Genomic DNA, 15,640 nt, shown 5'->3' on the forward strand with positions numbered 1-15,640 from the left:
GTGGAAAAAGAAGATTGAATAAATATATAAATAAATAATTCCTAATAATAATAATAATATTAATAATAATAATAATAATAATAATAATAATAATAATAATAATAATAATAATAATAATAATAATAATAATAATAATAATAATAATAATAATAATAATAATAATAATAATAATAATAATAATAATAATAATAATAATAATAATAATAATAATAATAATAATAATAATAATAATAATAATAATAATAATAATAATAATAATAATAATAATAATAATAATAATAATAATAATAATAATAATAATAATAATAATAATAATAATAATAATAATAATAATAATAATAATAATAATAATAATAATAATAATAATAATAATAAATAAACGACGCAGTTTTCGTCTGCTGGAACTTTTATCCAAGACAGGCTTAATTTTTACTTACGTCAATAATTTCCGCCCGTCTAGCGAGGCCTATAACTTGGTGGCCCTCGGCCGCCAAAGCCCGCAAAATCCCGGCACCTATTCCAACACTGGCACCCGTCACTACTATGATTTTCGACATTTTGCGGAAAAAAATTGCTCGCGTAAAATAATCTATGCAGGTGTACTTATGAGATTTAATTGAGCTTGGTTGACGTAGACTTGTCCGATGCACTATTGCACTATATATCTCTCAGTAGTCAGAAGGTTCCATTATCTCACCTGTCAGGAAGTTTTTTTTACTTCCTATTACCTTCAATAAGTATAGCGAGGCTATACCTATACCTACCTACTAAGTTGTAATGAGAAAGTAAATATTGTAATCGGTGAAAATTTTCAAAATCGGGAAATGGGTGGAAATATAGGTAGGTACCTACGTTTTAGAGTCGGTCCCCTATAACTGACCATCGAAAAGGTGTTTTTTTAGCAAGGGGCGGAGGGAGAGCGCTGGGCGGGGCGGAGCGCTACCGCGCTCCTTAATACGAGTACTTAATAGAAAGTCGTGAGAAGTTCACACCAGATTTTTATTTCCCTCTCTCCCAGAAGGTTCCGCAGTCGAGAGAGAGGTTGCATACATACCTAATTATCATCTATCTTACTGGTATTAATAATAATAGTAAGCATAGGTACTTTGGCATTCGTTACCGATTGGTTGAAAGGATAAAACCATTTCAATACAATTCCATATGTTCGCAGCGCCGTTGCGCCGTATAGGTAATTTATGAGTAGGCAAATGTAAAAAATCTATAAGGAAAAAGTTAAGAAAAATCATCATAACTACTAGGTACATACCTACTATGTAGCTCAGCATTGTATGTGGTACCTAGGCTGGTCACTCACGGCACCAACCTAGGTCTGTCAGACTGCCGCCGGAACGTGTGTGGCTAGCAACCAAGGTCTATCAGACGGTCTGAAGACTGAGAGGCCTGTCTCACATTGTCAAAACCAAACCTATGAAAATGATAGAGACCCTCTATATGTAGACTCTACAAAGTATGTAAGCTTAATGCTTCTCATTTTTTGGATTTCAATATATGTAACCATTTATTTAGAAATACACAAGACAATTAACCCTTTGGTGACCTTAGACGTTCGTTACGGAGAACGTCTGAACTTCGATGTAAACCACAGTTTATATCGGTCACCAAAGGGTTAAACATAATACATATTATGGCTTACTCTTTATCCAGGGGGAAAAAAAGAGGTTTGATGGAATGAACTGTAACTGCTAAGGTCTTATCGTCCCGAAAGTGAAGAGCGAAGGAAGGTAGGATAGGAGAAAGTCAGCCGTTCCGAGAACGAACCTTATCCCTTCAGGATAAAATCCGGCCGGGCCTAGAAAAATTAAATCTGTCCTTGGACCTCTCATCGGACATATTCTGCAGAATGTTGCACACTCAGTTCTGTCACCTGAAATCAAAATAATAAAGTGTCAAAAGGTAAGTCAGAGCAGAACCACCTATACCTGCAGCCACATGATTATTTATCTTACCTAGTAGGTAGGTAAATTCCTAATATGCCTACAACCTAACTTCTAAGGTACACTTTTTATTGATCGAAAATTACCTGAAATTCTCAAATATTATACTGAAGACCTAATTCCATACCACGGCTGGGATGGAACCCACGCTGGGCCGTCCTGTTTACCAAAGGGTCTGATATCTGGGTTAAATGAGCGGCCTTTTGAACACTACCCCATGCACCAAGGCAGGTAGAACCTACAGTTCTGAGTCCTGAACCAAATCTTTTTACTTACATCAACAAAATTGGGTGTTGATAAAATGTAGAGTACTGCTGGGGCGATGTCTTCAGGCTGAATGTAATATGGGAAGCTCTCCTTGTCTTCTCTGATATAATCTGCAGACATGCCACTCTCTACGAGGCCTGGATTCAGCAACTGAAAGTCAACAACAAAATTATGGTAATTTTAAAATTTGGAAGTTAGGACAGACAATCACTATCAGGTAGACCTGACAGGTACATCTAATCAGGCCCGCCTGTCAGGATAGTGTGTGTGCTCATCAAGTATCCGGTAGACCTGACAGGCGGACATGATCAAGTGTACCTGATAGTGTGTGGCTGGCCTTAGGACATGTACATGGGTCAAGCACTCCCTGTCGAAGATCCGGATTGGAATCGGATGAAACTGACGACATTTAGTGGGAACGGGCCTTAAGTTTATATCAGACACTTACCGTGACTTTAATCCCAGGTCTTTTATGAAACAGTTCAGCTCGCAATCCTTTAGTTATAACTTTGAGTGCATGTTTCGAAGATGAGTAGACAGACATGCCGGGAAAACTGCAAATTTCTTGACCCAGTACGCTGAAAGAATATGTGGGTAATAAACAAATTTATTAAGTGTTTACATTTACATAGATAAATGACAGCCAGACTAGTTAGCTTGGAAGGTTTACTTTGTAAGCGCTGGGTCGCGGGTGTGATTCCCGCCCGGGACAGATTTTATCCGGATGAACGGATAAAATCGTGGAAAAACACTCTTGCAGAGTACCTACAATATTTCCTCCGCTGATTTATTCTCGTATAATCTATTAGGTAAATATTACCTTTACCTACCTGCTAACATTGATAATGTTTCCATGATCTGAGATTATCTTGAGAGCTTCTCTCATACAAGATCCAACAGCAAATACGTTGATCTCGTACATTTTCCTCCACAAATCCAAATTGGCCTCTGCAACATTGAAAATACACAGATATATATACATTACATACCTATCTACCTACCCATAACTAGATTGTAGTAGGTAATAAAGGCTACTTGCAAAATTTCCTGTCTGGCTAGGGGACGTTAAACAGAGAGAAGACTAGCGTCTAGCTGTGGGACTATAAACAGGGAGCAGAACAGCTAACCCTAACCAGCCTAGCAAGCTGTCAGTTCCTCAAAGGGTTCTCTCTGCTTTTAAAGACCAAGTACAAGTCCTCACGATGGTTGACTGCGGTTCAGGACGAGCGAGCCAATTTAACATGGCTAGAGCTAGAGACCATCAACCCGGTGTATAGCAGATACAAAAAGACATCTTTTCTTTATTCTGCTCTCGCCATTCGGCGAAAGCTAAAGCCGCTACAACACCAACACGCGGTTTAAGGATCTTCTTTTGCGGAAGGACAGATTTCCATCTTCTGCAATTAGTATTTTTAGTTGAAAATTTAGGGTACAACAGTGTGTACACAAGATAATATGTACTTGCCCATCTACTGATTAATTTACCTGAAATTGGCGTAGGTTTACAAACTCCTGCACTGTTTATCAATACGTCAATTGTCTACATTTCAGTCGATCGACATCGACTGGAACCCTATTAAAAAGTAGCTGAGACCAAAGTATCACAGGACTTTGGTAAAATGTATCAAAAGATTTTGTCTTAATAATGCTTGACGATTCAAACCAAGACCTAGACTTACCAGAAAGCGGGGTCATCTTACTAACTCCAGCATTGTTTATCATGACATCAATATGTCCAAACTTATTCTTAATCCAGTCGAAAGCTTCCACAACCTCAGCATCCTTGGTGACGTCAACTTTGAGAGAATGAACTTTCCAGTCTGGGTTCTCCTTTGCCACAGCCTAGGGGTGAAATTATAGGTATAGTTAGTAGTACCTACACTGGTATATACACATATGTAGTTGTTATTATTATGTATTAAGGCATTAAAAATAATATCTCTCCACAACCTCCTCTTCGGAAAAATGATATTACCCATTCCCTTTATCTACCTAATTTTCGTCATTTTCATAATAATGGGGGCTCCTTTGCCATAGCCTGGGGGTGAAATTATAGGTATAGTAGTTAGTAGTAGTTAATAGTACACATATGTAGTTATTATTATTAATGTTATTATTTATCAAGGCATTAAAAATAATTTCTCTCCACAACCTCCTCTTCGGAAAAATGATATTACCCATTCCCTTTATCTACCTAATTTTCGTCATTTTCATAATAATGGGGGCTCTTTAATGGTCCTCTTCAAATAAGATACCAACTTACCTAAGGTAGGTAGGTACATATTTGTTTACTTTGCTAACACTTTCATCATAGCGGTAATTGGTAGGTATATGATGATCCGGGGAAAAAGATACCACCTATTTACTTTATCTAATATCTAGTGTAAACATCATTGATGCTTTTATTTACTTGCACAGTGCCTCTTCAGATTAGGTAACCACTTGTTGACAGTGAAAAAAAAAAAGAAGAAAGGAAGAAAGGATGGAAGATGGAAATTAATTTAAATTATTTAACTAAAATAATTTAATTGAGTGAATTTTTGATTTGATTTAAAAGTGTTTAAAATGAAAAGTCATCGGTACAACTCTCAGTCAATGTTTTCCGCAACATCCAACAACTAGCAGATGAAAATTTTGCAAAGTCTGCTGATGGTTCAATGACCATTGGTTGTTACCTACCACAGAAAATATTTGTAAATCATTTCCCCCTGCTTTTAGTTATAAAACTTACAATTTTAAGCCCAAATGACTGACTTGTGATCTCATTTTGTTATTGCCTTGTTTATACAAATCAAGGAGAAATGTATATCAATGATTCAGATGAACTTCGAGATGCTGTTCTCAAGGCACTGAAAACACATGGCATAAAGCCAAGGATTAAAAGGGAACCACAGAACCGACGGAGACAGAATGATGTAAGTGATTGCAGTTCATTTATTTTGGCAAGAACACATACTTTTAATGTACCAAGAAACAACCCATGAATTTTTGACAGCAAAATGAAAGTACCCACCTACCCAAATGGTTAGGTACCTGTTGCATCATTTGGCAACTTTTTATTTAGAGCAGCTTGTTAAATATTTTTTTTTTATATATATATTATTTTTTCTCTATAAGTTACTTGGGATATTTGACGTACCAGGAATAGCTGTGTACTTCAAGTTCCTAGTAGAAAATGGTTTTATTTCTATAGATATTAGAGGAGGAATGGAGGATGCTTAACTTACATAATAGTGTCAACTGTCTCCTACAGAACTCAGTTTAAGCAAATTTGCATCATTGTGTGTTGAAGCAAGAGCCTCACAATTTTGTCTGTTAAACAAAGATTCCCAAAATCAATGTCTAAATCCAGTGTGCAAAACATCAAGAGTTTGAAGTGCCATGCAGCCTATACATATTAACATGAAATAGAGTTTCATGGTTTTTTGGCATAGGTATGATTTACAGTAGCCATATGGGCCATAAGTTTATGACTGTCATTATCATTAGACTTGTCTAACTTCTCCCTTTTTCTTTCAGGGTTCAAGAGGCAACTCTATCATTTTCCGAATCCCTTTAGAACAGTTGCCAAGTACTGAAGTATGTCTTGACTGTGGTGCTTATGTTAGTGTGCCGTGCATTGTGGTCCAATTATGTGATAGAATTTTAGCTGACATTCATATGGAAGGGATTTTCAGAAAGAATGGATCTCAAGCTAGACAACATGATATCAAGGTAAATATTACATTATTAGGTCCTGTACTACCTGGAGGCTATTCCAAAAAGAACTTTGTACCCACTTCACAGGTAACATGGCTTAGGTAAGTAAGTAGGTAGCTAATTATTAAAGGTAAATATTGTGTGATGGACTATTTGTAGTCCAGTTCAAGAGATGGTATCATTTGCAAAATGTAAAGTACAAAGTATCAAAATTTCAACATAATTATTGCCCCCAGTTTAATCTCACGAACCCCGGCCACCACCATCTTGAGTACCGGGGGGGTGTACCTTTACCTTGATGAGTACCATTACTATTACTACTGTGTGCTAAACACACAAATGAAAAATGATAAAAACTTGAATTTTCAAATAGGTACATACCTATTATACATACATATACCTATTTGCTTCTTTTATTCTTTTGTCGGCCATTACCTACTTTTTTTTCGTGGCCTCACGTAATCCATTCATAAAAGTAAGAACCGAGTTTCTATACTTACGTCAATATTGTCGGCGTCTTTGTCCAGGCCGACAATTTGGTGGCCCTGTGCCGCCAAAGCACGCAGCATCGCGGCGCCTATCCCACCATTAGCACCTGTCAGTACTATGATTTTTGACATCTCGTCAAAATGGACACGTGAAGTAGTTGAATACGCGATTAAATACTCGTATGTGTTGTATAGTAACGTGGTTTAGTAGAAAACTTTTTCTCTGAGATTTACTAGAAAACTTCGTCGACCAAGCTTGTTGAACGTTGAATGTAAGACTGCGGTGCTGTAGTCTGTAGTATACTTAGCTGTAGTCTACTTGGGTACTACTCGTTTTCCTAGCTGTGTACCTACGTGTTTAATGTTTACAACAATCTCTTCTTCTTAATCTTGTGTCCACAAAATATAACCATATGCATGATCAGGTGACAATACCCCCACCCCCATTGTCACTATCAGCAGCAACAACAACAACAACAACAACCCAATAGTCAGTTTCCCATGAAGATGCCTATAAAATAGGCGAAACTCGAGTCGCAGTAGAAAAACACAAATAGGTACCTAGTATCCAATAATAATAAAAACGGTAAGAATAATGTTAACCATATGCATATTATGCATACCGGAAAATTTTCAAGTTCGACCGGTTTGTGTATAAATTGTGGTAACCATGTGTCGAGTTGACTGACACACCGTTTTGTTGTAAGTAATGGCACGATTGGTCGGAACTTTTCCGAGTAAGGTCCACACTTCCACAGTGATGTGGTTTGAGAACTTCTGAGTATGCTGCGGTGAAGTAAAGGACCTTTTCAGTCCTATTGAGGAAGGTTAAACAAGGTATTCTACAGTTCTTTGAACCACTAGTTTTAAGAATAAAGGAACAATCATTAGGCTATTAAATTTATTAAGTAGGTTTTAAGGACGCAGGACATTCAAACTTTTCGAGATACATATGGTCACTGCAATAGATCCAAAAAGATATCAAGTATAATTTGTTACTCCCCTCCAAGGCCGGGCACTCACGGTCAGTTTTCCCCGACAGAGGTCACTGCAATAGATCCAAAAAGATATCAAGTATAATTTGTTACTCCCCTCCAAGGCCGGGCACTCACGGTCAGTTTTCCCCGACAGGAATGATTACCTTTGTCTATCAGGAAAAACTGTGATGCAAAAACTCAGTGGCCGGCCTAAAGCCTGTGTCCACACACAGTCGATGGCCGTCGAATATTTGTGGACACAGCTTAAAGAGATGAAGAAAACTAGAAAGTAAAAGTCGGTGGGTACTAATACTAATTTACATAGTGAAATAATGGACAGCATTAATTAAGAAATGAGTCGTTCAAAAAACTCCTTCCACTCCCCGCCTCGCGCAGAAAAAAAAATAACAACAGCAGGACTTTTTCCCCCTGATGTGTGATATTAGCTGAATAAGCGAGGTGTGGTTAACTGATCATCTATCTTTACGGTCAAACATTCTTGACTTGGCGGGGCGGAGCGCTACCGCGCTCCTTAAAAGCTATACTGTTTCCTAGGAGGGACAGACAATGCTTCTGATTTCAACGAACATATTCACCGGAATGTTGCACACTCAATTCTGTCACCTGAAATCAAAGTCGAAAGTCATATCAAGGCAGGTAGGTGAAGGACCTATAGACCTATAGAGATAATTGTCTACTATAATATGTACCTAATGACTGAAATCTATGATACTTAGTACCTCTATATCTGTCATACCTACTTAACCTTGGCCCTTGACTCTCCACAGACTACTGATGACTTTGTACCCACGGAGGTAGCTTTAAAGATATTTTGTATACCTATACACTTATAGGTACCTACCTACTTACCTAAAGTTTTACGTCGTGGTTAGTACCTGGATGGGTGACTATTTGGACAATCGCGTGCTTCTAGATTTCCGGCCCCACTCAGGCTGGGTGAGGTTAAATTGAGGAGGCGGGTAGCTTGTCGCCAGATGGAGGGTAAAACCCCCGTCACGAGAAGACCCAAGTTGTTAAAAAGGACGTTAAACCCCCATACCTACCCCCATACCTACCCCCAAAAATATGAACACATGCATTTTATTGACGGTAGGTACGGAGCCTGTGTGAAAATCGCGAAGCGCGACAGTGTTTGCGCAGATGCCGTGCTGGCGGAAAGCGCGACGCGCCAACTTGTGCTTAAAAATGAGCAGAGAGAGAAGCGAACATTATAAACAGGAAAGTAGGTAGGTAGGATTACCTTTGTCTATCAGGAAAAACTGTGATGCAAAAACTCAGTGGCCGGCCTAAAGCCTGTGTCCACACACAGTCGGCGGCCGTCGAATATTTGTGGACACAGCTTAAAGAGATGAAGAAAACTAGAAAGTAAAAGTCGGTGGGTAGGTACTAATACTAATTTACATAGTGAAAAATGGACAGCATTAATTAAGAAATGAGTCGTTCAAAAAACTCCTTCCACTCCTCGCCTCGCGCAGAAAAAAATAAAAATAATAACAACAGCAGGACTTTTTCCCCCTGATGTGTGATATTATCTGAATAAGCGAGGTGTGGTTAACTGATCATCTATCTATTATAGCTCTACAGTTTCCTAGGAGGGACAATGCTTCTGATTTCAACGAACATATTCACCGGAATGTTGCACACTCAATTCTGTCACCTGAAATCAAAGTCGAAAGTCATATCATAAATCATAAGGCGAAACTCATGAGTAAAGATATCTTAAATGGACTGAATAACTGATAAATTTATACGTGTCTGTGAGACAGGGTTGTATTCAGGGAGCCCCGGCTCTCTCACCCTCCTCGAAGTTAATTTGTCTCCTTTACTGTAGGCCAGACTCCGAAAACTGGGCACATTCACACCACTTCCGTCAGTAAAAACCTTAGCTGTTATTCAGTGATTAAACCCCCTATCAAACAAATAGAACAAACTTACATCTACAAACTTGGGCGTAGACAGAATGTAGAGGACTGCTTGAGCCACGTCTACGTTGAGCTCAAACATTTCTCTCCACAGGTCCAAATTGGCTTCTGCAAAAAAAAAAAAAGATTTCTATGACCCTGAAAATCAAACCTGGGTTCTAACAAAACTATCGTTAGGCGATGTCGATCGAATACGGTCGACTTTATGCTAGTCTCATAGTGGAAGCGTAGTCGCGCGACCTTCAGTAGCGAGTAGTGGGCTGTAGAAATCATACCTATGAAAATGATATAGAGGGTCTCCAATTCTCCATCATTTACATAGGTTTGGTTTTGCTGCCGACTACGCGCTACTCAAAGTCGCGCGTCTACGCGTGCAGTGTGAGACCAGCCAAAGTCTGTAGTCTAGTCACACCTTAAGATATGCTCTACCCCCTGGTTGCTTGCTATCTTACCAGAAACCGGGGTAAGAATCCCTATCCCAGCATTGTTAATCACAGCATCAATATGTCCAAACTTGTTCTTAATCCAGTCGAAAGCTTCCACAACCTCAGCATCCTTGGTGACGTCAACTTTGAGAGAATGAACGCTGATTTATTCTCGTATAATCTATTAGGTAAATATTACCTTTACCTACCTGCTAACATTGATAATGTTTCCATGATCTGAGATTATCTTGAGAGCTTCTCTCATACAAGATCCAACAGCAAATACGTTGATCTCGTACATTTTCCTCCACAAATCCAAATTGGCCTCTGCAACATTGAAAATACACAGATATACATACATTACATACCTATCTACCTACCCATAACTAGATTGTAGTAGGTAATAAAGGCTACTTGCAATTTCCTGTCTGGCTAGGGGACGTTAAACAGAGAGAAGACTAGCGTCTAGCTGTGGGACTATAAACAGGGAGGAGAACAGCTAACCCTAACCAGGGAAGAATAGAATGAAGATAAATTCAGAAGAGGGGTGATAGATCAGTTGCGCTTACTTGGGTGATGTTTCAAAGTCATAGAGCAGGAAAAATGAGGACCAACGGAATTTTTCTTCCATAGCCTGCAGGAAGAATAGAATGAAGATAAATTCAGAAGAGGGGTAATAGATCAGTTGCGCTTACTTGGGTGATGTTTCAAAGTCATAGAGCAGGAAAAATGAGGACCAACGGAATTTTTCTTTTCTTACGACTTTTGCTCGAGACAAATCGATTTAAAAAATACCGGTAAATCGTGAATTTTGACGTCACGGCATAAGCTCCCGTAGGTAATGACGTCATAATTCATGACTCCCGCTTCGTTTGTTTGTGCGTAAGCGTTTCTGCGCATTTTGACGTGAAATCTGACGTCACAACTTTAAACTTTTTCATGAAAACGGCAATTGAAAATTGAATTTTCGACCTTTTAAAGTTACTTTTTCGGAGTTTTGACCTCAGATTTGGATTTTTCACTGCTTTTTACGTAGGAATCGACCTTTTATTAATATTTTTTACCCATTTGCAACTGCTCCATTGGGAAAGGATGCTATCAGAGGGTGGCAAAACCGTACCCGTGGGCCTGTTTTCCTGCACCCGCGAAGGTCTCACTAACGTGATCTTTTCCACCTAACCACTGATTTTCCCTATTTGGACTGTAATTGTTTTGCTTTTGAAACAAAAATTATTCAAAACGCAAGTGTAGATATAGCGTACAGCTGTTGTGCCAGAGTTAAAAAAAAAAAAAAAAAAAAAAAAAAAAAAAAAAAAAAAAAAAAGTTATTTATTTAGATAAACAACTGAAAATCCAACACAGAACATATTTAGAAAAATTGCTTTGTGAAAGTAAAAAGGACCTCGACATTTTTAGCCATTTTTGTGGACAAAAGCTGAGCCTAACTCTCTCTCTCTCGGCTCAAGAGTTAGATTTTATTGGAAGGATTTCCTAGGTTCTTGAGTTTCGAAAATTTGTGATATCCCTGATATCTCAAGGTGTGTCCACACATAGTCGACCGGCCGTCCATCGATGTTGACTGAACCGTCCACAATCCACACTGTCTCGACAGCATAGATTCACTTCGTTGATCGATGGCCAGTCGACGAACAGTCGAGTAGGTGTGGACATACCTTTACAAATCGAATTGAAAACATTTTGTTAACCAAATTTTCTGACTTCAAGCCTATCTTAAGTACTTGGTGATGGAGCGTCGTTCATTTTGACCGCAGCGGAGTTGTGAGTATTGAACTTATCGGTTTTAATTTGCAATAGGTTCACATTAAGGTACCCGGATTTACCTACTGATATTTACTTACATAAAGAGGTTACGGTGTACCTAATACATACCGTGACTTTAATCCCAGGTCTTTGTTCAAACAGTTCAGCTCTCAATCCTTTAGTTAGAACTTTGAGTGCATGTTTTGTAGATGAATAAACAGCTGCGCCAGCAAAACTGCAAATTTCCTGACCCAATACGCTGAAAGAGAATAGGACGAACGATATAGGTAGTTTATAACTCAGTAAGCAATAGGTCGTGGGTTCGATTCTCGCCCGGCGCGGATTTTATCCTGAACAAATAAGGTTCCATCTGGGGACGTCTGGCTTTCTACAATCCCAAGGTGATTATAGGAGGGTACCTATTACCTAATGATAAAATTCAATTACCAGGTTACCTACCTGCTAACATTAATAATGTTCCCATGATCTGAGATTATCTTCAGAGCTTCTCTGATGCAAGATCCAACAGCAAAAACGTTGATATCATACATTTGCCTCCACAAGTCCATATTGCCCTCTGTAATACATATAGACAAGAGATATTTGTATTTGTAGATGTAAAAGAAATAACTTATACTCTTCACTGGGTTGGTAGGGTATTTTTATTTATAGAAAAACAGACATGTTTTGCCCACTGGGCATCATCAGTGTATAAACAGGGATATTATAACAAAGAAAATATCCCTGTTTATACACTGATGATGCCCAGTGGGCGAAACATGTCTGTTTTTCTATAAATAAAAATACCCTACCAACCCAGTGAAGAATAGAATATAGTGTAGAACTAGAACCTAGCCCCAAGTAAATTCGTGCCTGCAATATTTTCTCCTTCCCTACAACCAGATCAAGTTTACTCATTGGACTTTCCAGTTCAAGGCTGATTCAAAGAAAAGACAATGGATTGGTGACGACTGAGATGATTCCTCCATCAATAATTTTCCTAGGAAAAGAAGAGAAAAATTTCCTTGGTGAAAATTAATTATTTTCTAGGTATTGAACTCTATCCATTAGTCTATTTACCTAGAGCTAGACAATATCATTTCAATGTGATTTCTCAATATTTAGCCTTAAGATACCATGCCTCATGGTATCTTAAGGCTAAATATTGAGAAATCACATTGACTGATCTCAGGTACCATAAGCTTTGTACAAAACAATACAATATCATTTCGAAATTATGAATCACTGCATACTGCATTCCTTTCAGATAGATACCTTAGGACCTTAGGTAGGTACTAGCATAGGAAAGTGAAAAATACCTACCAACGTACCGACCTCGTACTTTTAGGTACATTTCGATCTAGCTTCACTTTTTGAAGTCCACAGTATCGAGAGATTTTCAACCTCCTTGAAGAAAATTTTTTGCTCGTTGAAAATTTTTGAAAAAATAACCGCTTTTTGAAATGTAAACAAAAACAAATAAAAACAGTATCATAACGGTAATTGGTAGGTATATGATGATCCGGGGAAAAAGATACCACCCATTTACTTTATCTAATATCTAGTGTAAACATCATTGATGCTTTTATTTACTTGCACAGTGCCTCTTCAGATTAGGTAACCACTTGTTGCATTATTTACATTCATTGCATGATTGCTTATCCATGCATCCGGTTTGCATATATTTATATCCATTAATGGAAGATGCGAGATCACGGGGGACCGATAATAAGTGAACAAGGTCTAAAAGGAGACATCTATATCTATCTATACATTCTACATGCACTCTTGCAGCGGGATTAGGGGGGGGGATCAAGGGCTGAAATTTTTATAATACCTAACACTAACCTTGCTCTCTAGGCCAGCCACTCACTATCAGGTACATCTGATCTGGTCCGCCTGTCAGGTCTACCTGATGGTGTGTGACTGGCCTTACTCTCTGAGCGGGTTGAGGGCGGCTATAGAATGCACTAGTTCCCACAATGGATATCAGGTTGGATAGCTTCTGTAGCCGACCCCCGCCCCGGTTGTAAAAACTTCAGTGTTAAAATCCTTGTGGGAAAACAGAAGAAGGAAAAAATAGGGAGACCCAAGACATTTTTCAGTACAGATAAATAATGTTCACTTACGTCAATCATCTCCGCCCGTCTGGCCAAGCCTATAACTTGGTGGCCCTTGGCGGCCGAAGCCCGCAAAATGGCGGCACCTATTCCGACACTGGCACCCGTCACTACTATGATTTTCGACATTTCAAATGGAACAATCGAGAAAAACACGCAAAAAAATAAACAATTAAACTTAAAAGTTTACAAATACAAAGTACAGGTAGGTACTATTAGATACACACAAAATTTCCTATTACACATGGATGACCTTAGCTTCTGTCTGATCTTAGGAACGTTGAATTGTGGATTGGTAGGTAATGGTAGATTGAAGAAATGATCCAGACGAATTGTTTGGCTTTAGGTGCTCTCCCCCTTCCTCTTACCTATTTATCAAACAAATCGGTTGTGTTGTAAACGCCATGAACATAACATCCAGATAGTTAGGTAGGTAATAAGGGGAAAATTTAAAAATAAAATGCTACCTACTACTCTAAAATTACCCACTTATTTTGGGGACCTTTTTTAACTGCTCTTTACCTTTCATCCTTGAGATATCTTTTTGCTTGTTTGTTTGCATGTAGGTATGGTTTTTTTGTAAGGGTTAAATCTTGGAACTAAAATTTTGATAAACTTCTTAAGAAACAGTCAGTAAACCTTAAGCTGTGTCCACAGTCCACCTGCTAACATTAATAATGTTCCCATGATCTGAGATTATCTTCAGAGCTTCTCTGATGCAAGATCCAACAGCAAAAACGTTGATATCATACATTTGCCTCCACAAGTCCATATTGCCCTCTGTAATACATAGACAAGAGATCCACAGTCCACACACAGTCGACGGCCGTCGATCGACATCGATCGATGTCGACTGAAACCGTCCACACTACGTCGACAACATGGATTCACCTCTTTGATCAACAGCTAACAGCTATCAATTGTGTTGGGCACACCTTTGAAGTTCTTGGCGTTGCTTTTAACAACGAAGATTACTTTTTCAAGGGAGAGAGGGAGGGACGGGGGGGGTGGGTTTGGTATTAACACAGTAAAATTACTGCTTATCACGCAATCTGAATTTTTGAGGTAGGTAGGTGCTATTTTAGGCAGGTAGGTGAAGGACCTAGAGATAATTGTCTACTATAATATGTACATAATGACTGAAATCTATCATAGTTAGTACCTCTATGTGTCATACCTACTTAGCCTTGGCCCTTGACTCTCCACAGACTACTGATGACTTTGTACCCACGGAGGTAGCTTAAAGATATTTTGTATACACATACACTTAAAGGTACCTGCTTACCTAAAGTTTTACGTCGTGGTTAGTACCTGGATGAGTAACCATTTGGACATTCGCGTGCTTCTAGATTTCCGGCCCCACTCAGACTGGGTGAGGTTAAATTGAGGAGGCAGGTAGCTTGTCGCCAGATGGAGGGTAAAACCTCCGTCACGAGAAGACCCAAGTTGTTCAAAAGGACGTTAAACCCCCATACCTAGCCCCCAAAAATATGAACACATGCATTTTATTGACGGTAGGTACGGAGCCAGTGAAAATCGCGAAGCGCGATAGTGTTTGCGCAGATGCTGTGCTGGCGGAAAGCGCGACGCGCCAACTTGTGCTTAAAAATGAGCAGAGAGAGAAGCGAACATTATAAACAGGAAAGTAGGTAGGTACGGTGCCCCGAAAGGGAACATAAGATGATTTACATAGGCGGTTCTTGCCTAAATTTTTGGGGGGGCTTGATTTTTGAAGGTACACCTTCAAAATTTTGATTTAGCTTTATGTAAAAAATCTGGTGTGAACATCACACGACTTTCCTTATCCTATTGAATGATGTAAATGTAAATGTTTTATTTGCAATATATTACAAAGATTACAAAGGAAATATATACTTGATGCTTATTTGAGTATTATTTTACCCTAACTTTTACCATATCTCTAACCGTTTAGTCGGTGTAGCTAAAAACCGCCAAAAAACGGTCGAAATCCGTCCAAAAGCGGTCAAAATACCGCCAAGCGCAG

General features: G+C 38.7%; 1 protein-coding gene and 3 long non-coding RNA genes across 4 annotated transcripts in view; 1 reads left to right on the forward strand and 3 right to left on the reverse strand.

Moving 5' to 3' along the window:
- LOC103508637 overlaps nt 1–13,929 on the reverse strand; it is a 50,907-nt gene extending 36,978 nt beyond the window's left edge. Inside the window, exon 1 of the mRNA XM_008473193.3 lies at nt 13,645–13,929. Coding sequence (XP_008471415.2) covers nt 13,645–13,764 — 120 coding nt within the window. The 5' untranslated portion in view covers nt 13,765–13,929. The remainder of the gene's footprint in view (nt 1–13,644) is intronic.
- Nucleotides 3,944–4,598, reverse strand: LOC113467169. The gene is made up of 2 exons (XR_003391338.1): nt 4,486–4,598; nt 3,944–4,064 (listed from the first exon to the last, which is right to left on the reverse strand). It is a non-coding gene; the product is annotated as an uncharacterized LOC113467169 (long non-coding RNA).
- On the forward strand, nt 7,020–7,772 carry LOC113467168. Its single transcript, XR_003391337.1, has 2 exons — nt 7,020–7,364; nt 7,454–7,772. It is a non-coding gene; the product is annotated as an uncharacterized LOC113467168 (long non-coding RNA).
- Nucleotides 8,780–9,402, reverse strand: LOC113467167. The gene is made up of 2 exons (XR_003391336.1): nt 9,343–9,402; nt 8,780–9,064 (listed from the first exon to the last, which is right to left on the reverse strand). It is a non-coding gene; the product is annotated as an uncharacterized LOC113467167 (long non-coding RNA).
- Nucleotides 13,930–15,640: the final 1,711 nt, after the last annotated feature.

The sequence above is a fragment of the Diaphorina citri genome, unplaced genomic scaffold (assembly GCF_000475195.1).
Source record: "Diaphorina citri unplaced genomic scaffold, Diaci psyllid genome assembly version 1.1 scaffold419, whole genome shotgun sequence".
In the NCBI taxonomy this organism is placed as follows: Eukaryota; Metazoa; Arthropoda; class Insecta; order Hemiptera; family Psyllidae; genus Diaphorina; species Diaphorina citri.